Source organism: Frankliniella occidentalis, unplaced genomic scaffold (genome assembly GCF_000697945.3).
Source record: "Frankliniella occidentalis isolate FOCC.00 unplaced genomic scaffold, Focc_3.1 Scaffold69, whole genome shotgun sequence".
NCBI classification, from domain to species: Eukaryota; Metazoa; Arthropoda; class Insecta; order Thysanoptera; family Thripidae; genus Frankliniella; species Frankliniella occidentalis.
Genome location: NW_026267199.1, coordinates 1,725,219 through 1,749,785, shown reverse-complemented (window position 1 = coordinate 1,749,785; position 24,567 = coordinate 1,725,219). Strand labels below are relative to the sequence as shown.

General features: G+C 43.8%; 4 protein-coding genes across 10 annotated transcripts; 2 read left to right on the top strand and 2 right to left on the bottom strand.

Moving 5' to 3' along the window:
• Positions 1-19: 19 nt before the first annotated feature.
• On the top strand, positions 20-4,343 carry LOC113204566 (probable cleavage and polyadenylation specificity factor subunit 2). Its single transcript, XM_026419775.2, has 16 exons — positions 20-202; positions 418-582; positions 649-808; positions 958-1,063; positions 1,141-1,386; positions 1,484-1,671; positions 1,743-1,865; positions 1,961-2,061; positions 2,216-2,374; positions 2,453-2,647; positions 2,750-2,835; positions 2,941-3,218; positions 3,317-3,482; positions 3,555-3,604; positions 3,686-3,823; positions 3,923-4,343. Exons 2-16 carry the CDS (start codon positions 428-430, stop codon positions 4,013-4,015), a joined length of 2,244 nt encoding a protein of 747 aa, XP_026275560.1. The 5' UTR covers positions 20-202; positions 418-427; the 3' UTR covers positions 4,016-4,343.
• A 159-nt stretch (positions 4,344-4,502) lies between these two features.
• On the bottom strand, positions 4,503-9,727 carry LOC113204556 (uncharacterized). Its single transcript, XM_026419764.2, has 5 exons — positions 9,498-9,727; positions 8,815-8,844; positions 8,080-8,727; positions 7,904-7,994; positions 4,503-7,479 (listed from the first exon to the last, which is right to left on the bottom strand). Exons 1-5 carry the CDS (start codon positions 9,565-9,567, stop codon positions 7,449-7,451), a joined length of 870 nt encoding a protein of 289 aa, XP_026275549.2. The 5' UTR covers positions 9,568-9,727; the 3' UTR covers positions 4,503-7,448.
• A 202-nt stretch (positions 9,728-9,929) lies between these two features.
• Positions 9,930-16,384, top strand: LOC113204585 (arginine/serine-rich protein PNISR). Of its 5 annotated transcripts, none has more exons than XM_026419805.2 (12): positions 10,005-10,366; positions 10,677-10,763; positions 10,848-11,078; positions 11,159-11,572; positions 11,662-11,855; positions 11,926-12,093; positions 12,183-12,285; positions 12,863-12,916; positions 13,685-13,782; positions 13,874-14,102; positions 14,506-15,327; positions 16,007-16,384. In XM_026419805.2, the coding sequence occupies exons 2-12, from the start codon at positions 10,682-10,684 to the stop codon at positions 16,009-16,011; spliced, it is 2,400 nt and encodes a 799-aa protein (XP_026275590.1). In that variant the 5' UTR covers positions 10,005-10,366; positions 10,677-10,681; the 3' UTR covers positions 16,012-16,384. The 5 variants fall into 5 exon arrangements, with proteins under 5 accessions (XP_026275587.1, XP_026275590.1, XP_026275588.1 ...); XM_026419803.2 differs by having other exon boundaries at positions 14,506-15,376; XM_026419802.2 differs by lacking the exon at positions 10,005-10,366 and adding an exon at positions 9,930-9,998 and having other exon boundaries at positions 14,506-16,384.
• A 94-nt stretch (positions 16,385-16,478) lies between these two features.
• LOC113204586 (D-beta-hydroxybutyrate dehydrogenase, mitochondrial) lies at positions 16,479-23,362 on the bottom strand. 3 transcript variants are annotated; one of them, XM_052268450.1, is made up of 8 exons: positions 23,198-23,362; positions 20,062-20,349; positions 19,817-19,985; positions 19,584-19,736; positions 19,334-19,501; positions 19,101-19,246; positions 17,477-18,504; positions 16,479-16,731 (listed from the first exon to the last, which is right to left on the bottom strand). In XM_052268450.1, the coding sequence occupies exons 1-7, from the start codon at positions 23,345-23,347 to the stop codon at positions 18,349-18,351; spliced, it is 1,230 nt and encodes a 409-aa protein (XP_052124410.1). In that variant the 5' UTR covers positions 23,348-23,362; the 3' UTR covers positions 16,479-16,731; positions 17,477-18,348. The 3 variants fall into 3 exon arrangements, with proteins under 3 accessions (XP_052124410.1, XP_052124411.1, XP_052124412.1); XM_052268451.1 differs by lacking the exon at positions 23,198-23,362 and adding an exon at positions 21,089-21,271; XM_052268452.1 differs by lacking the exon at positions 23,198-23,362 and adding an exon at positions 20,964-21,094.
• Positions 23,363-24,567: the final 1,205 nt, after the last annotated feature.

Below are 24,567 nucleotides of genomic sequence, written 5' to 3'. Positions count from 1 at the left end.
CTCTCATGCCCCTCCCCCTCTCCGCCCCGGCCCGGTTCCCTCGTCGCTCTCATTCCATTGCTGCCGCTCCCGTTGAACCTAAAATTTTGTTGCTGGATGTTGATGATGGGTTGCTTACTACGAACATGATGATGATTTAGTTCTACTTGGATCCTGCTGCTGACCGACTGTCTTCATTTTGATCACATACCAGACAACTTTGGTAATGAATACTTTTCTGTTGAAGTGTTGAATTGTGGTTAAGTTAACCTTACAGTTATTACAAAATAAAACATTGCGATTAGATTAGTTTTTTGTCATGTGAGAGGTGACAAATATTTTAACCAACACATATATTTGTACAACCTTATGTCGTCTGTATTGTCTGGATATTGTAACTCAAAGAAGATTCAATCTCACAAATGTTGTGCCTCACAGAATAATCAAGATGACATCAACATCAATAATTAAGCTTCACACCGTGTCTGGGTCCATGGATGAGTCTCCCCCATGTTACATTTTACAAGTCGATGAGTTTCGGTTCCTTCTAGACTGTGGATGGAATGAAAAATTTGACCCAGAGTTCATTAAAGAATTACGGAGGTATTAATCTTACACTCAGTAACTTTATTTCCAAATGCTTTCGAATTACTTCATCTCCTTTTTCAGGTATGCAAATCAAATTGATGCAGTTCTTCTATCATACCCTGACCCCCTGCATTTAGGAGCATTGCCCTATATGGTTGGAAAATGTGGATTAAGCTGTCCAATTTATGCTACGATTCCTGTTTATAAAATGGGCCAAATGTTTATGTATGATTTATATCAGGTATGTTCTAAAAATTTGCAGTGTAGGTAGTGTGCACTCATTACTGTCTCATCTTGGGACATACTTAATTAAGTTAAGGTGCACCCACTTATTAGTAAGTGAGAAAACTATGTCTTGTGTCATTAATTTGAGGCTTCTATTCTTCTCAGTCATGGCACAATAATTCAGAGTTTACTCTCTTTACGCTTGATGATGTTGATGCGGCATTTGACAAGATTGTTCAGTTGAAGTACAATCAAAGTGTGTCAATGAAAGGTATAATTTTGTGTATAGATTGCCTAACCATCTTTCAAAAATAAAATACTGTTTCAAAAGAAATCTTTCTGTTACAGGAAAGGGTTTTGGCCTTACCATTACTCCTTTGCCTGCCGGGCACATGATTGGTGGCACAATTTGGAAAATTGTTAAAATTGGTGAAGAAGATATTATTTATGCAACTGACTTTAATCACAAAAAAGAACGTCATCTCAATGGATGTGAACTTGAAAAATTGCAGCGTCCATCTCTATTTATCACTGATGCTTTCAATGCTACTTATCAGCAAGCAAGGAGACGAACAAGAGATGAGAAACTTATGAGTATGCTTATTTGTTTTGAAAACCTTGAAACTTGAAACAAGTAATTTACTCTTTGCACCCTCGAATGTAATACTAACAAGTTGATTAATTTGTTCAGCTAACATTCTGCAGACTCTACGAAACAATGGCAATGTTCTGGTTGCTGTTGATACTGCAGGACGTGTGCTGGAATTAGCCCATATGTTAGATCAACTTTGGCGTAACAAAGAATCAGGACTTCTTGCCTATTCATTAGCTTTGTTAAACAATGTATCATATAATGTTGTTGAGTTTGCAAAGAGCCAGGTAATATTCGGAAGTGTGAAATTAGAGAAATTTTATCAAATACTGTGAACTAATCATGTATGCAATTCTAGATCGAATGGATGAGCGACAAATTAATGAGGTCATTTGAAGGAGCAAGAAATAACCCGTTCCAGTTCAAACATCTGCAATTATGTCACAGTATTGCTGAATTAAATAAAGTCCCCAGTCCAAAAGTAAAAACATATACTTTTCAGATAATTTCTTTAAAAGAAGTGTTTGTTCTATTGTCTCTATTGTGGACAGTACTTGATACAAAGCTTATTTTCAGGTAGTGCTTGCAAGCACACCAGATATGGAGTGTGGTTTTTCAAGGGAACTATTTTTGCAGTGGAGTTCAAACCCAAACAACAGCATAATTGTTACATGCAGGTACCGTTTAAAACATCTTTTTAATATTTTTGCATTCTTGAATTTTTTATTGTTTTTTCTTGAAGAAAAAAGTTTAGTCAAAACATAAATAATCTTATCCTCCTTTTACAAAATCTGTTAAGTTGATTGGTCATCATTCACTTTACACTCACAGGACATCACCTGGTACTTTAGCTCGTGAATTAATAGAGCATGGTACTGGATGTACTCTTCAATTGGAAGTACAAAGAAGAGTACGTTTAGAAGGAGCTGAGCTTGATGAATTTTATAGAAAAGAGCGAGAAACTAAAGAGATCTCTAAAAAGAAAAGAGGGTAATTTAAATAGAGGCATTTTCCATTTTGTAATGTAAAGGCAATACATTCCCTAAAAATTTTGATTTTGATTTTCAGAGTTGATCCTGATCTTAGTTCAGATTCAGAAGATGAGTTAGATCTTTCAGCTGTTGCTAAAGGTAAACATGACCTGTTGGTCAAAAATGAAGCAAAATCTCATCCTGGGTTTTTCAAAAGCTCAAAAAAGCAGTACCCATTATTTCCATTTTTTGAAGAGAAAATTAAGTATGATGAGTATGGAGAACTTATCAGGTTAGTACCTTAACATATTCAGACTTTCTGAAGAGTTTTCATAGCTTCTTTCCTGATTACTCTAGTTTACTGCAAAATATTCATCCATGTTTCATCTCTTAGGCCAGAAGATTACAAAATGGTGGATGGAGTGGCCGATGTTGACGACGATAAAGAAAACATGGTTTTAAAAGATTTAGAAATAGCAGGTTTGTTAGCAATCCAGCATTAAGTCTTTACAGCTTTGACCACATGCACCAGTATTTCACAATTTCTTTCCTCTTTAGATTAAGAGTATTTTTTATGCATTGCAGATCCACCAGAGGAAGTCCCCACAAAGTGTGTAACTTCAACTCACACAATTAGAGTGGCTGCTCAGGTTCAATTTATTGATTTTGAAGGCAGATCTGACGGTGAATCATTACAGAAAATACTTGGTCAGCTTCGGCCAAGGCGGCTTATTTTGGTGAGGGGCACACCAGATAGCACGCGTGCTATGATGCAACATTGTCAGCAATGGACTGATGCAAGGATTTTTGCACCAAGTTTAGGTGAAGTTATTGATGTTACCACTGAAACACATATTTATCAGGTGTGTTATTTTTTAAATGTCATGTATATATATATGTAGTTTCTTGGCAAGTTTTTAGTATCCGATCGAGTTGCCGTATTTATTTTTAAAATTTCCAGGTTCGCTTGACAGATGCTCTTGTATCATCTCTTGATTTTAAGAGAGGGAAAGATGCCGAACTTGCTTGGCTTGATGCTCAGATAGTATCAAGAGATGTCAGTCGTGATGCTATTCGCTCATCCATGGATGCAGATGATGAAGAGGATAGAATGAAAGCATTAAAAGGTAAAAGTATTTTCTTATTCACAAGTAGCATACCCATTTCTATATATTATAATCTTTGTTTTGGAATTTCAGATGGCATGGAAGATGAAATATTTACCTTAGAACCTCTACCAATGAATGAGGTAATGTTTCTACCCTGTAACATTAGATTTACCATATAATATTAGGAAACAAAGTTTTTGAAGTTTCCTTTCTTTTTCCAGGTTGAAGGTCATAAGACTGTGCTCATAAATGAACTGAAACTATTGGACTTTAAACATGTCCTATTAAAAAATAACATACCTTCAGAATTTTCTGGTGGTGTACTTTGGTGCTTCAACAACACAATAGCAGTTCGTAAGGTAATAGTAATGTAAAAAAAAGAAATAATCGGTACTTGAAATCATAATTAACTTGTGTGAAACTGTGGAATTTTTGCTGTTTTTTTTGTTTGTTTTCAGGTGGAGGAAGGTCATGTCACATTAGAAGGTTGCTTGTGTGATGAATATTATCTAGTAAGGGACCTCTTATATGATCAGTATGCTATTCTATGAGAACTAATGAAACCAAAATTTTCTTTTGAAGAACAACTTTAGCCATTCTACAGCAAACTATAATTTCTTAAGTCTTAATCCGGGAGCTTAGATAAATTTTCTATTTGAGGTATTTCGTCTCGTAATTTTACTGGTATTATTAAATGTAATTACTGTTGTGAAATCTTGATTCCTAATTCTGAAAGCAACTGAAATTTTCTACCTGTTTGACTTTGTAAATGTTGCATTTCATGGTTTATCTACAGAAAACGTAGTACTGTTTTCCGTTGGTAAATGTAGTGCATGACACTGGTTAGTTTTATTTAATAAAGGTTCATAACACAGCAGAGATTGGTATTGTTGCTTCTACCTCTTGATACTGTCCTTCATTTCTTGTGTGGGGTAAGATCTGTTCTGTTTTTAGGCCATACTTTGGCTTTTGTGGTAAGGTTTTATAGAAAGGCTTGTTTCAATCAAATAATTCTTAAAGTAGTAAAACACAAACCAATTTTCAATTCCTCACTTTATTCATTCATATAGTTTTCCACTTTGGGTTAACTGCCAATATACATCAATCACAATGAATACATATAATCAAAATATTTTGGTATCATACACATATATTCATTTTCAAATGACTTCAAGGTTATCACATCTAACTGCACACAACAGTAGAAAGGAATGTAGCTTCAGCAGTGATTCAATGGTGTATTATCAATTCCTGTAACATTTTAAATGAGAGAATTCCTTTTTAAATAGAAAATTTCCTTGCATGAAAATAGTAAATCACTTGTAAAGCACTTGTTGGTCTCAACACTTGCAGGGGCTGGTTTAAGATAAGCAAATACTAGACAGGCAAGAGAAATAATGCACAGGACTAAAGCATTGTGCTGTACTGTAATGAGACCATCCAACCATCCATTTTGAAAGATAAATATGGTGAATTCAGTCTTGTGAGGTGAGGCGTCTCACCTCATTTGAGGCAGCTCTGACTCAAAACTCGATGAGCCAATCACAGTCGGAGGGTCACAAAGAGGCCCCTCACCTCATGACTGATTCCAGCAGTAGGTTTCAAGTTACATATTGTCAAATATTTCCAAAACCATTTAATAAAATTAGTCACTCAATTCAAGCATTTGCTAACTTTGGATCCAGCACATAGCTGTCTAAACAAACAAATTAAACTTGTGCTTGTGCATAATGCTCAATAAGTTGCTTAAGACAGAGTGAAAATAAAATGTCACATGAAAAACAGACAGAAATAATAATTGTACTCATACAAATACAATGAAAACAGTAAAGAAGACAAGAATCATGCTGTCAAAGTCATGAAAAAGAAATGAAAAAAAAAAAAAACACAACAAAATAAACAAGATAATGTGTCATTGCACAAAACAAGGTTCTGGAAAATACCACCTTTTAGTGGCTAACAAGACAACTTAAAAAGCATCGGGTGTTGTGAAATTTTATAATCATCTAAGGCCTAAGTCAGATCATAAAATAATCTGAGGCCAAATATAATGAAATTTCAAGTCAACACAAGCAAGTCAAGCCATCTTAAAGGAAGTTGTTAGATGGGACAGTGTAGATGAGCTATGCTTGATCATAGGCTTAAAAATAAATGAGAAGCGGACAATACACTTCTAAACACTCATTACATTTTTGAGCGAAAGATTTTTGATGAAACCTTAATCATGTGGCACATGAAAGATAAGTTGTGTTTATACAGATACAAACTATATACAGAATAACATAACATTCAACAAAGGAAAGTCAACCAAAGTGGCTTGCTGCTAATAGCACTCAATTAATAGTGCATGAGGCAGATCTCGGAGGGGGTGCTTGGCCACAATTGACATTTGTAATGAGATAAGACATACCTTACTACACAATGTTTAGAAACAATTAAGTGGAGGAAAAGCAGTGGCCACAGATTTATAGACTAGTATATTTGAACATGACATTTTCCTCAGATGAGATAGAATAGAAAACTGAAAGCACCCCTGAACTAAACTTAAAAAAACATTGCAGAGATAAAAATATTATCGGTCTACTTTGATTAAAGAAAAGCCATATGCCTTGCTTGGAGGGAGGAAGCAGCAGGTCATGTCTGTTGTCAGAAGAGTGGCAGATACCACCCGCAAGGCAGAATGGACACGAATCACATTCAGAAGTTCTTGCTAATCAAGAAAGATATAAGAAAAGAAAGTAAAAAATACAAATATTCAAAACGTAAGAAATAATAAAACTAAGGAAACTGTCAAAATTACCCACTTAAGAAGAAGTTAAGAGCTAGTATACCAATCAACCACCACTCAAATAACATTGTACACACAACAGGCCATAGATTTCAATTCACCAAATACAAAAAGTATCTCTGCAGAAAGAAAGCCAGAAACTCTTCTTAAATTAAGCACTTCTCAAGGATACAGAATTTAAAAAAACCAGCACACACAATTTCATATTCTTACAATAAGTAGTTTGGTCAGGATTGATAAAAACCATTCTCTCACTTCACAATAGTAGGACAGAACAGTTGTTGTTTTCTACGAAAAACATTGATGACTAATTTCAATTTTAACACTGTTTTCAATACTTCTACATCTCTAAAATAAAAATCATCATTGAAAATATCTTTTGAATACACAGAATAACTTTCAATCATAAACAGCACATGCGTTATGAGTACTGCAAACATAGAAGGGACGAAATTTCAACAAATCTATCATTAGAACAATTTTGAATAACAAATAAATGAGATAATCAGTAGAAGTACACAAAATGAACTATCCACCTCAAACAATAATAATGGAGACAAGTATGAGATTCCATAAGAAAAATTATAATAATAGATTCAAAACCAGAGACATCCCTACCTGCTAGATATTAGTATTTCTTTAATTCCTAAATAACATCAGTCTTGCAGGAGCTGGAGTCGCTGTGAGCCTTGATCCACTGCAGTGTGACCATCCCACATAGCTCCCAGTCTATTTTACATTCTTTTCCTAAGAGAGTAGGGCCAAGAGCATTTCCAGCACAGAAAATCTTACCTGATTTGTGCTTGGTAGCAAAATCTTTCAATCTATTATCCCCAGCTCCCTTTTGACATTTGCAATTATAATATCACACAGAGAATTACAGTTATTTAACTCAGAGTTAGGACTGACATTGAGTGCAGTGCAAGGTCATTCCAGACAGTAGAGGACACTGAGTGAAACGCTGAGGGGGCTACAACAATATGACTAAAAGCCTTGAAAAGCTCACTCCCAAGCGTCTTAATGACGAGTGATATCACTAAATCACAAGCACCAATCACATCCTTAAGCTGTACAAGCGCTTTAAAACAAAAATTTTGATAAGTGGCCATAAAATGCACTCCTTGTGCTCATGTGCCAATACTCACGCTGAACCACTTGCTTGACAACAGTGAGTTCAGTTTAATAATATACCATTCTCAAATGACAGAAGAGTCTCCAAAGTTAGATCTATAAACAAACAAAACCAGAAAAACAAAAATTTGTTCCAAATTTTTAAACAAAAGAGAGGCTAGTTGATCCTTTGAATTTAGCAGCGTTGAGAACTTAGCGTCTATGATTCTCATCAAGTAAGGGAACCCTAAGAAAAATACTGCATCACATTTCCCAATTGACAAAACTACAATAAATTACAATGAAAATACACTTCAAATGCATTTTGAAGTCTAGCACTCCACACTAGACTGAATGGAGAAAACTTCTTAAGAACTTAAATGTGCAGAAAAAACTATGATTCTGAAGTGTAACTGTTCAAATAAATGAGCCAATGTTATACAGCCACCCGTATTAAAATACTCAATTCCTTAAGAACATGTGACAAGTATTCATCTTAAGAAACAGAGGCTGGTCGACAAGTCTAAAGAAAGGAGCTTACAGGGTGTGATAGTTGCGTTCATGTCTGGCTTTGTAAAACTTCCAGGCAACAAATCCAATTGACATCATTCCCAGTGCCAATACAATACCCCCTGAAAAGACAAATGAAACAACCAATCAATGACATGAGCAATATTTCAAATATATAGTATGAAAAACATTAATAATTGTATTTACCAATGAAACTTGGCCCATCAAAATGACGATCTGGTATAGGCGCAGGTTTAGGAGCAGGGGTAGAAGCAGGGGTAGGAGATGGGGTAGGGGAAGGGGTAGGAGTTGGGGTGGGAGATGGAGTGGGAGATGGAGTGGGAGATGGAGTGGGAGATGGGGTGGGAGATGGGGTGGGAGATGGGGTGGGAGATGGGGTGGGAGGTTTGACTGTGGTGGTGGTTGTTGTGTTGGGACCAGGAGTTGAAGTAGTGGGGGGAGCAACAGTGGTTGTGTTGGGAGCAGGTCCAGGAGGTTTGATTGTCGAAGTGGTAGTTGGAGGAGTAGTTGTGGTTGCATTAGGAGCAGGAGTGGGTGGTGTAGGTTTCACTGTAGTGGTAGCTGGAGGAACAGGTGTGGTTGCATTAGGAGCAGGAGTGGGGGGTGCAGTTGTGATGGGGGCAGCGGAGGTAGTGGTAGCGTTAGTTGCAGGGGCAGAAGTGGTGGTTGTGTCATTTGGGAGTAGTAGAGTTACTGGGGCTATGGTTTCAGTGAGGGTGGTTACTGCAATGGTTCCACTATCGTTTTTGTTAGGAGATAGGGACATATTTGAAGCTCCAGGTGATGGTAGCGCTGGAACTGAAGAGTCCCTCTTGAGCTGGAGCACATGATCACCTAAAATAACAACAGGGAATTGTCAAAATTGGGGTCCAGCAAAAAATACAAAATAGGCTGAAAATTTTAGAAAATTCAAATACTTACTACTGCTAGTGTCTTCTTTCTTTGGATTATCTGTAACAATAAAAATATATAGTCACACCAGCCTATGGTCCAGACTAAAAAAGCATAGGTAGCATAGGGATTTCAACAATAACAAATCAAGATCTTAGTCTGGTCTTCCTACATAAATGTTTTGGGACAACCTATTACACAACACATACTATGCTCCTCCACTTAACAAATAAGAACACTTCCAATAGGTATAAACACTACAGTTATCGCATCAAGAAACATTTTTTCCTGAAGGGAATACCCCTGATCATTCTTAAGGGTTTGATAAACACTTGGCCCGCAAAGATAATTACCCGAATAAGAGCTTTGAGCAGGCACTCATTTGCACAGAAGAAAGAGAGCCCCGAAAATCAGCGCGGTGAAGTAAAGGTGGGGGAATAATAAAGGCAAAGTCGGAATAAAGTAATGGTACACTGGCTGATGTAGGCCATCCAGGACTCAATACTGATAAAAAAAATGGTTTGTAGAAAGCTCCCAACAACAGTTCTCTGAAATTCTCAAGACCAAAAATGAGGGTGACTATTGAAAGCTGGACGGATAAAATCTAATGTCTCGTGTGGACGAGTGGTAATAATAAATAATAATACAATATGACGACTAACCCTACTAATCGCCAACAATTTAAAAGCCGACGGGTATGGTCCTTCACTTACCGATAGGAGCTAGGCTGGCTAGCGTGGACGCAGCCAGCAACGAAAGCACAATTACAAGTTTAAGCGCCATTTCCTCTGCAGATATTTGCTTGTCAAAATGCGACAGCGTCACACTTCCAGCCAAAATCAAACGTCAAAACTAGAATGTTCCCTCATTCACGTAAGCAGATAACAGATCACAGCTCGCAGCTCTGCCCACTCCCACTCCAACCAACCCCCGTTGCTCGCTCGTGAAAATCGGTCGCTCCATTTTTACATCTACCATAGTAAAAAACGACAAAATCAGGATACACCAATTTTTTAAACGATAATATTTCTAGAACGTAAGTTTGTTATATGGTTTCAGCCTGCTGGAAATGATAAATTATTGCGTTTGTAACAACGAGAAATTTCAATCTGACGTTGACAGCCTTTCAGCCCTTCTTTTCGGTCGGGTCAAAGAAAAGATGAAAATGTTAGCAGTAACTTTTCAATCGGGTTTTGGACATTTATTCCTTTAAGGTTTAGAATTTTGTCGATATGTAACTGTAAATTCTTGCCACTTAGATAATATTTACATCGCCGATGCCGTTATCACCTTTAACACGACATTTCGTAACTCTCTCTCAAGTTCACATCAAAAAAATGACATTTTTTCCCGCTGTTATCGTTGTCTGTCAGCTTCCATAAACATTGATCAACTTACATCCTGCTCCTGAACCTGAAGCATCGTTGTCTTCGCTGGTTGCCTTCCTTCTCTGCTCTTCTAGCAATTTTATCTCATTCTAAACTTTTTGTTAAATTTGAGTTTTAGATGATAGTGAAAAGCGAAGAGACGCTCCTTCGGTCCTGTACAGATTTTCTTCACCCATTTTTCTCGAAAGTTGTGTGTGAGTGTGCCAAATCCGAACTCTGCGGCCGCTATGTTTGTTCCCATAACCTCACTTTTCAATTTTATTACCTGAAAGATCCCTGATTGTTTGTGTGGTAATTGTTACTTTGACTGTAAAATCACCTCCTTCGTGTATCTATGATTACATTGATTGCCGGTGATCTTTAGCATTTAATTTTCAGATTCTGGCATTGGACATTCTGTTTTACCTTTCTGACATGGGCAATTTAATTTAATTTCTAATGATGTGTTAATATTTTGACACTTACAAGGTGGTTTTTAATTTACTTGGTGATTCTGTCTTTCAGAAAACATGTGGGCTGGAGCAAGTAATGCAGAGTACTCTCAATGGGCGTTGAACCAGTCGGATTATCAAAATCTTTCACATGATGAGAGTAAGTGCTTCCTGGCTCTCTATCCTTATACTGGCATTATCTCCTTGAAAAATTATCTAAGCCAATTATGCACATTTGTTACAGTTGACTGGGCTCAGCTAGCGCAACAATGGATCCAGATGAAAGAGACCTTTCCACCGGATCAAGTCCCACCAGCCCCTCCGCCCCCACCTATTGGTCCTTTGCGCTCTGAGCCTGTAAAGGTTGTCCATGATGTTGGAACAGAGGGAGGTGAAGCTCCAATGGATATGGAAACTAAAGAAGAATCCATGGATTCTGAAAGCGCACCTCCTCATGGTTCTCCAGGTAGATCAAGTGTGTTTCCCATTATCAAATTTTTGAACTTCATCTCTTATTTTCTTCAATCAATATTGTTCTGTGCTTTCCATATTTAGGTGATCCTTCAACTTGGGGAGCGTGGAATAATTGGGGAGCAGGACCATGGGATTGGGCAAACAATCCAGTGGCACCAGCTGCTGCTGTTGTAGTGCCTCCAACTTATGGCTACAACACTGCAGGAGGACAAGCCCTACTGGAGAGCTCAGCACCCAGCACATTTGATTACAATCATGGAAGTTCAGAATCAGTTCCCCCATCTGGAGGCTTCTGGGCAGGTCCAGGTGTGCCCCCTACGGTAGCACCACCACATCACATACCCAATGATGGACCACAAGGACACCCTTTTTCTAAGCATGGAAGAGGAGGAACTTGGAAAAGAGGGGGCGGACGACCCCCAGCGCGTGATCGTTTCCTTCGCAGCGACCGTAAATCTGCGGAAGTTGAGGAAGTAGATACCACTCAAACAATAGGTCTGTTGGTTTGAAACTCTCTTTCCCTTATTGTGTTTTCCTTCCTGTTTGTGCTAACTGTTGTTTTTTGTTCCGCAACCTCACTACAGATGCTGCCAAACGTCGTAATTTGCCATCTTGGATCAGAGATGGTCTTGAAAAAATGGAAAGAGAAAAGCAGAGAAAGCTTGAAAGAGAGCAGCAACTTAAACAGAGGGAAGAGATGATCCGTCAAAAAATTCAAGAAGAGGAAGAAGCTTTAGCAGACGATGGGCAACCTATGATACCCAAAAAGAGCAAATTCGTAAGACCTAGTTTTTGTGATGTTTCTTTTATTGTGATATCTTTATTATCTCTTAATTTTTGATATCCAGGAGAGTGATTCAGAGGAAGAAGAGAGAGCCCCTATCAGTCAAAAAATTAACCAGGATAAACGTAAATCAAGATTTAGTGATGCTGAACAAGAAAATAAGAAAGCAAAGTCTCCAACTCCAGAACCAGATGATCCTCCCAAAAGTAAAGAGGAAATATTGCAGGAAGTGGTGTGTGATTTACAATATATTTTGCTGACCATCAGGTAGAACTCACGTCTTTTAGGGTACATACTACTTTAGTACTCTTGTTTTGGCAGATGGTGAAAGTTCGACGCATGCTAACTGAAGTGCTGCTGGAGGTAACAACAGAAGAAATGCAATCAATAGCTGAAGATGCATTCATTAGGGCTCGCTCTAAAGGTATTGGTAAATCTTGCATAGGCTTGCAATCCAAAAGGGCTGCTTCTTCATCCTCTCCAAACGTCTTCCCTATTCTTTTTCTAAACTATAAAAAACGCATTTTAATGTATTTTTAGTAGTCTGGTCAAATTTGGATTCGGAACAATATGAAGTGCAATTTTTAAAAATCAGCATGCATCAATTACGATATTTGTTCTCAGAAACATTGAAAGATATCTCAGTTAGGTAGGGTAAAAATAATGGGCTGGGTGCGAGTGAAAGTCTTGCCATTTCAGGTACCTGCTACCAATATTCATGTAAGTTAATTGGCAGAGAAGTGGTCTATATTTGGAGATGGCATTAAATTAATAACTCTTTATTAGTTTAAATGCCTTCCAGCACACTTATTCAAAAGTTAGGCCTAGTCTTCGCGATAAACTTAGGGTGCAAATGTTGTTAATTTCTTGCTGACACAGCCACATTGAGACCTTCCACTTTTTATTGACTTCTGGAAGCCTGATTTTTGGCTAAAAACAGCATACATCACAATCACTCCCTTCAATAGTGTGTGTTAATGAAATTTGTATTTGTGACAAAGCTCCGGCAGCAGTGCAGAAGACACCGGCTTTAGCATCTTTGACCGGTAAACTTGGTAAGTCTCATTTTCCAATTGTGTCGTTCTCTCCCCATCTACTGTTAGTGTTCAGTATCATGTAATTTCACAGCTGTTAAGAAACTTTTGAATTCATTGTTATTTGTGTATGTGTGTGTTTGAATGGGGTATTTATGTGGTGGAACTTGTACCTTATGTATCTGTCTTCAGTCTAATTTAAAACTGTTTGATAGTGGATCAAAGACATAAGATAACTGGTGCATGTTCTTTCTTCAATTCTTAATTTTTTCTTCCTTTTGAAGTTTCAAATTTCAGTATAATACATTATGTGAGGGGTAGTTTAAAAATTGGAGTAATGCTGATTATTGACTCCACCAGCTGTTTTGATTGTCTAAGGATCTGATGTAGATGTTTAATGTTATGCATCCATCTACTTTAATTAGCCGAAAGTTAACTTTCTGTTGAAGGCCATGAGGGTAACTTTGATTGAATCATCTGGATTTGCTTGTATAAGTGTTTTGTCATGGCCAAGCATGTTGGGAGGAAACCATAACAGCATGAATGGTTCACCATAGATTCAGAAGCTATTTAGTGGTTCAGTGTGTGCTGGTTTTAATTCATATTCCAAGCCACAAATCTTTCATATTCAAACCTTCAATTTAAATTTAAAACTTTATCATATTTCTAATTTTAACTTCAATTAAATCAATACATCCACATCACATATTGAACCACTATGGTGCGTCCTGGCTTCTGTTTTGTGTCTGCATAGTACTTTCACAGTCTCTCTAATGTGTGATGGTGCAGGTTTGGGAATCTATGATGACAGCGAGGACAGTGACTCAGAGAATGAAGGCGACACGTCCAAACCTACCAATGGTGATGATTCTGATGAAGATCTCAAGGTAACAACAATTGCTTTTTGTAAAACTAAGTCCAAAACTTACTTTGTCTTTCTCCACTTGCCATTTTACAAAATATATCTGTTCTAATTAGGAGCTGATACAAAAGAAAAAGCAGGATTTCTCTGTAATAGAACGAGAAATTGAGAAAAAGCTTGCTGAAGAAGAGGAAAGAGAGAGAAGGAATAATGAGGAAGAAGAAGAAGATGAGGATGAAGACCAACAGTCTAAAAGGAGGGGTGTGGAAAGGGCTGGGGGGTTCAAAGGAGATGCACAGGTAGAAAGCCAGAAATCTGGACCAAACCTTCATTTGAGTAATCATGGTGAGTATGGTGTTGTATGCTTGATAAGACTCAGTTTTACAGGTTCTTGGGTGTATAGATCCAAGTGAAAAATAAGTACTAGGGACATAGGTGTGACATATTGACTTACTTATTATTGGACTGTACTTGACGAAGCACCTTCATACCTAGTGCAGGTCAAATCTGTTAATTTACTTAATGGAAGAGTACTGTTCAATATTGTGGTGTGAATATGTACTGCAGTGACTTGCTGATGAGAACTGAAATCTTGTAGATCATGGGTTAAATTTGCAAGTCTTTTTAACTGATGACTCTTTATTTCTTTGACGGACTGATGTTAAATGTGCTAGGAAATTACTAAACCTGGGTCTCTTCCCTTCTTTGCTACCCTGTGTACAAATCTGACAAATTATCCATATTTTAGGGCATCCAGAAGAAAGGACAGTGGCAGAAGCACCCTCAAGTGAAGGAGGAACCCATGATTCTCGGACCAAAAAAGGTGTAGTTCCATTCCTAGAGTCAGTGTCACCAGACAGAAGCGATAGAGAGTCCAGTCGAGCCCACAACAATAGGCACGGTTCAAGTTCTGACTCAAGTGATTCGGACTCCCTCTACTCTGGATCCCTGGCTTCTTCAAAGGCCTCTCATAGTAGAAAAAAAGGTTCCTCTAAAAGCAAAAAGCACAAAAGAGACCGTAAGAAAAAGTCGGATAAGAAGAGAAGTAGAAGTTCAAGTCGTGACAGAAAGTCAAGAAAGAATGGCAAGAGAGACCACAGTAGATCGAGAAGTCATTCAAGAAGTCGATCCAGTAGTACAAAACGTAGATCTTCTAGCAGGGATAGACGCAGAAGAGACCGTGATAGAGAGAGTAGCAGTAGAAGATACAAGAGTGGGTCTCACAGAGATGACCGTAAGGATAGGGATAGAGATAGGGAACGAGACAGGGATAGGTATCGGGAAAGGGACCGTGACAGGGAGAGGGATAGAGATAGGGACCGCGATCGTGATAGGGATAGAGACCGCAGAAGAGACAGGGACAGAGATAGAGACAAGGAACGCAAACGCCGGGACCGCAGCAGGTCGGGCAGCCGGCGGAAGAGAAGCTCATCCAGCTCCAGGTCCGTGTCGGTGTCCTCGCACCGCCACCGCACCCGGACAAGGTCCCGGTCCACGTCCCGCTCCCGCTCCAGGCGCCCCAAGCACCGCGACAGGGACTCCTCGTCATCCGCGTCCGACCGGTCGTCTGGTAAGAAGTCGGCAAGGCACGGACGCAAGGACTGAGCAACTTGCAAAAGGTGGTATCCTCTCTCTGACATCCCTATGTAGATCTCTTGGTTTTCTTTTTTTACATTAAATAAATGAAGCACTTTCTTTATTTATGGTAATTTGGCTACAGCAGTGCGTTCTGGTTAAAAACTTGCTGCATTGAACAAGTTGTGATTGCCAAATGGTGGAACAATGTGAAATGATTGTAATTTTTTTTTTCTTAGATGATATATTTTGTTATTGTATTTTTATAAAATTCAACTTTTGAGGGACTGTTATAAAGTTCAAAATTAAAGGGGGCTTTTTACTCATTACGAAACTTGTTCTGGAGTTAGTTTCTTCTCAATTCCTTTTGAACATTCTTAAGCTTTCTGGTGGATTCTTGCCTCACATGGCATAAAGGAAGTGCTTTCATTTCAGTTTTGTCTGAGTGCAAATGCTTTATCTTTGTGTTTAAAAAGTATTTATTATTTCACATATTTGGTTTCGTTAATACTTGAAGTTTTAAGTGCAAAGACAAAGCTAAGCACTCTGATGGATTCTTCCTTTGCTCACTAGTCAAGGAATTTCTTGTTAAATCTGCTTTCCTAGCCAGTAGGTTTAGGTACTCTTGCGGCATATAGTCCGCAGTCTTGGAGAATGGTGTTTTTATGTTTCAGGATGAAGAGGATGGTTACTCTCAACGGCCGTCACCCTCAACTGTGCCTGTGATTTTATATAACACTTCAATTTTATAAATCGTGAAAGATAAGTCAGAATTTTGCTCTCAATTACATTGTATGGCTGTATAGCCAGTGATATGACAAGATTTGAATCGGCATTGTTGTAAAGTAATTTGTACAACTAAAGTTTTATTTGTTTGTAATTTGTGTAAAGTTAAGAACAAAAGTCAACCTATTTATGACTTTAAGTTTGTTACTTCCCATAGATCAATTGATAATCAAGCACTGTTAATGAACTTACCTGCATCAGGTATTGATGAATTTGTCCAGTTTTCTTGCATTCTGTGTTTTATTAAAAATTTCTCTAAGACTGAATTTGTTTGTTTGTGAAAACTTTTATTTTTCCCAAGAATTGTAGGAGAGCATATTAATGGTAGGTAGTGTAATGTGTAATTGCGGACATGGTACGTTTCACATTTGTTCACATTTTATTACTACAGCTGAACTTGCTCTTGTATCATTTAGATGATACATATTAGTTGTGAAATAATGAACACACACATGCAAATCAACAGTAAAAATTCAAATGCTCTTTGGACCCCAAAACACTACTAAAAACAACATGTAAACATATGAGGCAAAACTTTTTTTTATTCCTAAGTTAACCAGAATGTGTGAATAGGATCATAATTCCCCTCAACTTTTAATATTTAGTTTTTTTACTCGTTCTTTACCTCCATCCTCCTCCTTCATTTATTTGAGGTGGAAGAACGAGTATTGTGCTCAGTATGGTGTAATTTAGTCCCCACTTTCAGCTCAAAAACTACAACAGATATACATACTTGCTTATAACCAAATTATAGCATTTTATCTGGACATAAATCAATAATAGACGTTTTTTTCAATTATATATGTAAATTTATGAGAAAAATGCGTATGAAAGTTAGCGGACATGTATCCACAGCAATGGCCGCGGATAGGTTATAACAGCACTGATAACTCGGCTCCAACACATAATTTAATATTGAAAATTCATATTATTACACAATATAAGCTTGTAAAAAATTTCATAAATTATAAACAAATTATAACTTTGATTTCTATAATGTAAACAAAACAATGCATGTTGATAAACAATCAGAAGCTTTTATAATTCGCGCATGCGCACAACTTCGATTTAGAATCAAGCGCACAAATTACGTCATAACTTTTATTGTTGACAACGACTCATTCACTTTCACTTTCGTTCGTTTATACAATTCCTCCGCGAGGCTAAAATAACCTGACCATTGCAGAAGCTCTATAAAGCGCGACTTTTACACAACCTTTTTACTTTAGTATTTGAGCTGAAAACAGGACTTTACACAATACTTACACACGTAAAGAACGAGTTAATCCTTTTATGTATCAAATACATTTGATACACCTGACTCGCTGCTTTCATACACTGACTCGCTGCTTGTCTACATATTCTCACAGCTCTTGAAGCTTTGAGTGATCCTCTGGCAGTTATTGTGTTTATTTTTGTAACTTAACATGTATTGGATTCTGAATAATTTACGTTCTTTCTTCAAAGACTGTGTGAATATCTGGCACTACTATGTTATCTCCCTTTAAACCCCAGAGCCTCAACCGTTCGTTACGGAAAGTATCGTCTGAATATCTCTGTTTGACGTCAGCAGCTGTCCAAATAATGAGAACAGGAGTGTCTCATATACTGAGTGTCGGTACGTCAAGCAATCTCGTTATTGACGTTGCAAACGTTCGAATCATGACAGAACAGGTAGTACAAAGAACGCGCACCCAACTTGACAGTGTTCGTCAGGTGGCGTTGCGGCTTCTGCTCGGAGAGCTCTCCTCCTCAGGTAGAACACAATCGTCAAAAACTAGCCAATGACCCTCATTTGACGTCAAAATGAGGTCAATCGGACCACAGCCGCAGTCAATTTTGACGATAAGGGTCAAAATGAGTTAATTTTGACATAATTTTGACAAACGTTTTCTACTTGGGTGCTGCTCTAACCCACCCTCCACTTTGTCTGGCTGTGCGACGTTAGCACAGAGCAGGCGATCGATTATATTGAGTGATACGACATGCATGAAGTCTCAATGAAACAGCAAAATCAACGTCGGAGCTTTGCGCTCCTTGTTCTTTATCCATCGCGGCGTGCTGATTCCTGGCCCCAGTACATCGGCAGCCGCTGTCCTACACGGTAGGGCACTCGTTTACCATGTTCGTATCGTTTTGCTTAGATTAAGCCAGATTCTGCACACACCCTATGGTCCCCTCAAGATGTGCCCCGGCATGGTCCGGGCGTGGCTACGGGCTGGGGGCGGACTTATGGGTAGAGAACGTCGTGGACCGAGCGGGGCAGGTGGTTGAGGACGAGCGCGCGAATCTTCTCTGCGCGCGTCACGGCTGTGTACCGCTGCAGGGGGAAGGTTCTGCAGACGGCGTCCTGGAGGGAGCGGGTCACCGGAGCCATATCTGTGTCCTGCAGGCAAAGCAGTCAGTAAGTTGGAGGGCCCCTGTGTCCAATGTCGCGGTCGGCTCGTCTGGCCGCACCAATCAGTCAGTCCCCGAAAGAACACCCGCGGGGATAGAACTTTGGTCGTGCACCTCAGGAATCATCCATAAAGTACGTCCGTCTATCGCCGTTACGAACCTGTAAAGTTCAGCCTCTCCATGCTCTCATAATGCCTGGCAGGTAGGCAACATCTTGTCTGTTGTGCATGCGCGTACTGCGGGGTGGCCTATCCCGAGTCTCGCAGGCGCCAAGCTCTCCTAATTTGCCGAATGAATTAGTGGAAAACGGACATACTTTCTGGACGATCCCAAACTGTGTGCCCTAGAGAGGGAGGGGGGTACAATCTGCATGCCCCCGCTCAGAAGGTTTAGGACAGGACTACCGGACTACACATATGAACCCATCGGGACCCATATTTATACAAATATCACGGGGTCCCTGCAAGAGATCCTATGCTGACTCTCCACTCGTTGGTAGTTCAAGTTCAAAGAGGGTATAAGGGAGACATTATTGTACCCTCTCCCTCTAGGACACCCCTCGATGCCCTCAGCAGCCGTACGTACCGTGCCCTTGGTGTAGGGCTCCAGGGTGCGCCTCACGGTGTACTCGAAGTAGTGCTCGCCGTAGTCCTGACGAGCCTCGTCCGGCATGGCCTCCCACATGTCCTTAGCCTGCTGCAGCATCTTGCTGTCGTCGTACCACAATTTGCCTGAAAAAGCGAAGAACACACAACACAGTGGTCCACGGCTGTGGCTGACGCAAAACCGCGGAAAGCTAAAGTGAGTGCCTTGCCTACCTGTAGTGTAGTCGCCCGGCTCAACCACCACCACGTCCACCCCCCAGCGCCGCATCTCGGCGCGCAGGCAGTCACTGAATGCCTCCACGGCGTACTTGGCGGTGCAGTAAGGCGCCTGCAGGGGAGCCGTCATGTGGCCCAGGATGCTGACGACGTTCACGACGCGACCTGTAACGAAGAGGTAAGTTCGAATACGCTGTGGAGAACCTGCAGAACGGTCGGTCAGACCAGTCAGACGGCGAGCACTCACCCTTCACCTTGCGCACGAGGGGGAGGAACACCTGCGAGACGCGGATGGTGCCCAGTAAGTTGACTTCGGTGGCCTCGCGGAACACGGGCAGGGGCACCCACTCCACCTCGCCGAAGGCAGCCCACTGCTCGTTGTTGACCACTGCCCACAGTCCTGCGGGAGGCAGAGCAGCGCGTCAGGGTCAGGCTCGTCCGCACTAAGGACTAAGGACCACCTCCTCGCATGCCACTCACCCTCACTGCCCTGGGGCAGGTTGCCGACCACGTAGTCCCTAGCGGCCAGGATGTCCTTCTCACTGGTCACGTCGAGCTGCACGACATGCAGGCGGCCCGAGCACTGCTCCTTGAGGCGGCCCGCCTCAGGGCACGACGGGCTCCGCATCCCCGCGAACACCGTGAAGCCCTACAATCAAGTTATCGTAAGGCCCCAGGGAAACTCGCCGTTGACCAGAACAGGACGTATTTGACCCACCACCCACCAGTTCGTCGAGCTGCCGGACGATGATCTGGCCCAGGCGGTTGTCGGCGCCCGTCACCAGGACGGCCTTGCCGGCCGCCGTCACATGCAGGTTGTGGTAGAACCACAGCGTGGCGAGCGTGATGGAGGTGAACCAGAAGAAGAGCGTCCACGAGGACACCTGCGAGATCCGCAGCGTGTTGAGGACGAAGGCCAGGATGACGGCGACCGCGTGCGCCGTGAGCACGGGCAGCAGGCAGCGGTCCACCACGTCCCATGGCAGCTCCTCGGGCCGGTTCAGCTTGGAGTCCTGGGGGCGAGCCGAGAAAGGGAGCTAGGTCAGAGCCAAGGCCGGAGCGCCTGTGGGCGGCACGGGTAGGCCAGCCGCTGCGCGCACGAGCGTGACGGGACGGCCGCCGGCCGCCTCACAGGCTGACCGCCCGCGCCCGGCTTTGTCATGACAGCCTGGTCGGAGGTCAGCGCGCTCGAGGCCGTGGCGGGTCGGGACGGTACGAGCATCTCAAACCATGAGGTGCATAGGGGGAGGGGGGGGGGGGTGCACATGACATGAGGGTAGGGGCAGCTGCTGGTCCCTTGCGAGCACTAGACACTGTTCTGTTCCGCCGATCTGGTCCGACCAGCCGGCGCCGGCGAGGGGTAGTAAAAATAGCGCAAGGTAAGAAAAGAAAATGAGAACCCGTCCGTGGCTCAGGCATCACTGCTGCGTTTACCTATGGGTGATTATTTTACTGCAGATTACGATAGTGTCGAGTGGGACGAAACCAGCAACCAGCAATGGCGACGTCGACTACGAACGCGTCGTGGGTTCGACTCCCGGCGAGGACCTTTTTCGAGCCGCCCACCGCACGGCCTCGCAAGGGCGGCGGTCAAAAGTTCGCCGTTTCCAGCCAAACGACCGCTTACCTGTTGTGTAAACATGGTCCGGACGGATGGGCACAACCCGGAGAGAAGTGTAAAAGCTCGGAACCCGTCGGGGTGACCACTAAAACGTGTCGCCGACGAACATCTCTTCCTGTCGACTCTCTCACCTTGGACTCCGACTTGCTGCTGGTCTTGTCCATGACGGCGTCCTGGTGGTCCCCCGCACCCAGCTAGCCCGCCCCGGCCAGCCCCCTCGACTGGCCCCCGCAGGCTCGCCGTGCCCTGGTGCTGCTTGGCCGGGCCCGGCTGAGCTTCAGCGGTGCCTTCGGAGTAAGCTCATCCCTGCCCCGCCCATCCCGGCCCTGCAGCGAGGAGGCTGCCGGGGCTCAGCTCGGGGTGCGCCGGGTAGGCCCGGGCGACGAGCGAGGACGGGGCGCCGCGCCCGACCACGGCCTGGCGGTGGACTTGGCCGGCGGCCATCGCCAAGGTCTGTCGCGCAGGGGCGGTCCCTAAGGGCCGCGAGGATGGCGTCCAACAGACAGGGGGCAACTAAACCGCCGGAAGCTGGTAGGTAGGTAGGTAAGTAGGTGGGGGAACTACAATGGCTGCTGCAGAGGACCCCCAGTTGGTAAAATCGCCCTGCGACATGTTTCATGGTTCGCGTGTATGGGACGACGTTCAGGGCAGAACGCCATCTGATTGGTACGAGGCAAGCTGACGTGCATGACAGTAGAGGCGATGCGAGCTCTCCTTCCCCCAATGGGCAGTAAAGGGGTGCATGGAGTATCGGCGAGGTTACCTTTTAAACAAAATGGGTCGGAGTATTGACCTGCTAGCGAGCCTCGCGAGCCTCGCGGGCGTAGGCGTGGAGTATCGCCAGCCCCGCTGCTCGGCCGCCGGTGGCCGCGGGGTGCACCGCGACTCGTGGCTCCCTCTCGCGAGCTGTCCTCAGAAGCGAACGTGGTGAATGTATTAATAGCGGAGGAGGTGATGCTCGGTCATCGTTAACGACACGAATCTGGGGCGCGTCACACGAAGTAAGCCGCTCAGGTCTTCCGTTCATACCAGCCTCGCGGGGTAGGACTGAAGGTGGGGCCATGCAGGTGTGACTGGCGCCTCCCCGTCACCCGTCACCTACTCGCCGCTTGCACTTCGTCTGGATTGCTGTGTTTCACACGCGGGAAGTGTGAATGCGCGGCCGGGAGAGGGGCGGCTGCTTCCGTTTCCGCTCCATCGGGCGAGCCTTTAGGGGCGTGCCACCGGCCTGCTCGGCTCGCCTGCAGGCGTGCCCTGCTGTTGGCGTGCTCGCCCGCGCAGGCTGCAGCTCCGCTGCCTTGCTTTGCTTCGTACTCTTTCGCTCAGAAGTTCGTCGAAGCACAGTGCTACGACCCAGCAGCTGGCACGAGCATAGCGACTCTGCATATGCATGCGTAATAACTTGGCTCCTCACCATCTCCGTCCTTTTTTGTGTGTTGTCATTTCGACGCGAAAACAGACGACGAGAAAAAGAAAGCTTCCTGGTACTGCCGTACTTGAAACGTCCATTGCGGCTGTGCCTGAGTCACCTGGGGGTTGTAAAAACCAGTGTGAGTGGCCACATTATGGTCGCGTCGCACTGAATGTGTTGACCGAGGTGTTGACGCGCACCATGAAGACATCTTCGAAATACTGCTAGATTGGTGCACTGTACTCTGCAGCGATACCAACGCAAGCAAACACTTGGTCTACACGAAACGAAATTCATTACAGAGATGAGACGGACATTTTTGATCGTACCATTTATACTAGTTTATGCTCATCTGCAAAACAAATGCGGTTGGACTGCAGTAGAATGGCAAAGTCCATTAAGTAATTATTTTTCCAAAGAAAAACATCATGCTGTCCGGACTTTCAGGATGCGTAGTGGTCGTCGGCCAGCAGAGTAGAGGGGAGCGGCGGGGGGAGTTTGTTGACGAGGAGTCCGACCTTCCCCCCCCCCCTCCCCATCGCACATCCTGCAGGCACAGGACTATCGAAGTCGGCACGAGGCGCGTGCGGCGCTCAAGCACCACGACGGTCACACCACCGCTGAGCTGAGCACTCCGAAAACATGTCTATCGCTACGAGGACGTCACAAGTACTCTCCTGTGTGTGCGGTGACATGCCATATCATTTGAATATTGGTTCGGATCCCGAGCAGGCACTAAAGGGGAGCTTTTTGCCTAGTTTACAGACGGAAAGCGCCAATTTTTGCCTACCCATGAAGGCGACATGTTACGGGACTGAGGGTAACTGACCTGACGATGGTAATCCCCGTCTCCTCGACTTTCCCTCGGATCTGTTTGGAATGACGTACTCTCACAGTACACATAAGGACGGTCCTTGCCCTGTCTCCCACGGACTGCACAGCAGTCTTCTTCATGACGCTCTGTCAACTGCCAGAGCATCCTGCCGCATACCACCGCGACACCCTGCCGCACGAGCACTGGCCATGGCCTTGAATGCCCCGCCGTCGCCCTCAAGGTCCGCCAGGTGCACATCACTCCAGCAAACCGCACTCGAAAGAGAACTCTGCCTCTTTCTCTGAGGCGAAGTCTAGCAGTCTCACACTTGATTTAACAGTGTGCACCCCTCCGCCCCCCCCCCCTCTCTAGCTCTTGTCGTGGTAAACAAAATACAGCGGCAGGATAGCAGGAGGAAGCATACACACAGAATGGCTAGTATGTTGCCGGTCACTCACTGTGGCAATAACAACCTCCCCTTCCCCCTTTGTCCCCCGCTGGTCTAGCCCGACGCACAAACTCTCTCGCTCTCTGTCTTTCTATCTCTATTTCTCTCTCTCTCTCTCTGTCTCTCTCTCTGTCTGTATGTCTCTCTCTCTCTGTCTCTTTTTTGCCCTCTCTCTCTCCGTCTAGCACACAGACCCTCTCACTCACTCTCGCTCTCTGCGGCCGGGCGAGCCTCCACGCGGCACCAATGGGCGCGCTGCGCGGGAACCACGCGCCTCGCGCCGCAGCCAACCCGGTGCGGCCGTGGGCGCGGCGCGGTCGTGACGACACGCGGCGTAGCGGCATGGTAGCGGCGCGCCGCGGCGCGTGGTGGGCGTGGCGCGGCGCGGTCGCGGTCCTTGCAGCTTCAAAACAACATCGCTGTGTAGGTCCTGGTCCTGGCCGCCTGCCTGCCCGAGTAAACAATATGCGCAGTAGGGCTCACCACGTGCAGCCCCTAGCCGCTTCGGAGCGGCGGTGGACGCGAGAGCTCCATGAAGGTGCGACTCTAGACCACAAAGTACGTCTGCACTTTCTGCTCCAGCGTGAGTGAGCGCCGCTGCACAGAGTGCACGGTGAAAGGAAGCTTCGTGGATCTGCAAACATTTGCCAATCGCGCCTGATGACTAGGCGTCCCTTTAGGAGTTCCCGTTTAGGCATGCCATTCAGGCATGCCATATGCGCCCCCCGGGCGTGCCCTGTGGGCGTGTACCCTAGGTGTGCCCGCTTCTCCAGACGGGAGACCCTGCAGACGTGCGGGTAGGCAGCCCGGCGCGCGCGCATGTTCGACGGGCCTGCATTGCCGCCGCCCGCCGCAGCCCGCTGCTCACAGGAGGTGGTCACGGGGCCGCCCGGGCTGCACGCGCTGCGGCGACAAGTAGTGCCGATAGCGCTTGAAG

Excerpts from the sequence above, each read along its gene's own strand:
- LOC113204566 (XM_026419775.2), top strand. The coding sequence starts at position 428 with ATGACATCAACATCAATAATTAAGCTTCACACCGTGTCTGGGTCCATG. Across the intron at positions 1,064-1,140 it reads TCAAAGTGTGTCAATGAAAG|GAAAGGGTTTTGGCCTTACC; the intron begins GTATAATTTTGT and ends TTTCTGTTACAG. Across the intron at positions 3,605-3,685 it reads AACCTCTACCAATGAATGAG|GTTGAAGGTCATAAGACTGT; the intron begins GTAATGTTTCTA and ends TTCTTTTTCCAG.
- LOC113204556 (XM_026419764.2), bottom strand. The coding sequence starts at position 9,567 with ATGGCGCTTAAACTTGTAATTGTGCTTTCGTTGCTGGCTGCGTCCACG. Across the intron at positions 7,995-8,079 it reads TGATGGGCCAAGTTTCATTG|GGGGTATTGTATTGGCACTG; the intron begins GTAAATACAATT and ends TTGTCTTTTCAG. Across the intron at positions 7,480-7,903 it reads GAACGCAACTATCACACCCT|ATCTAACTTTGGAGACTCTT; the intron begins GTAAGCTCCTTT and ends GTTTGTTTATAG.
- LOC113204585 (XM_026419802.2), top strand. The coding sequence starts at position 10,682 with ATGTGGGCTGGAGCAAGTAATGCAGAGTACTCTCAATGGGCGTTGAAC. Across the intron at positions 11,856-11,925 it reads TACCCAAAAAGAGCAAATTC|GAGAGTGATTCAGAGGAAGA; the intron begins GTAAGACCTAGT and ends TTTGATATCCAG. Across the intron at positions 12,094-12,182 it reads AGGAAATATTGCAGGAAGTG|ATGGTGAAAGTTCGACGCAT; the intron begins GTGTGTGATTTA and ends TTGTTTTGGCAG.
- LOC113204586 (XM_052268450.1), bottom strand. The coding sequence starts at position 23,347 with ATGCTCTGGCAGTTGACAGAGCGTCATGAAGAAGACTGCTGTGCAGTC. Across the intron at positions 20,350-23,197 it reads ACGGGGATTACCATCGTCAG|GACTCCAAGCTGAACCGGCC; the intron begins GTCAGTTACCCT and ends GCTCGCCCCCAG. Across the intron at positions 18,505-19,100 it reads AGCCCTACACCAAGGGCACG|GACACAGATATGGCTCCGGT; the intron begins GTACGTACGGCT and ends CTTTGCCTGCAG.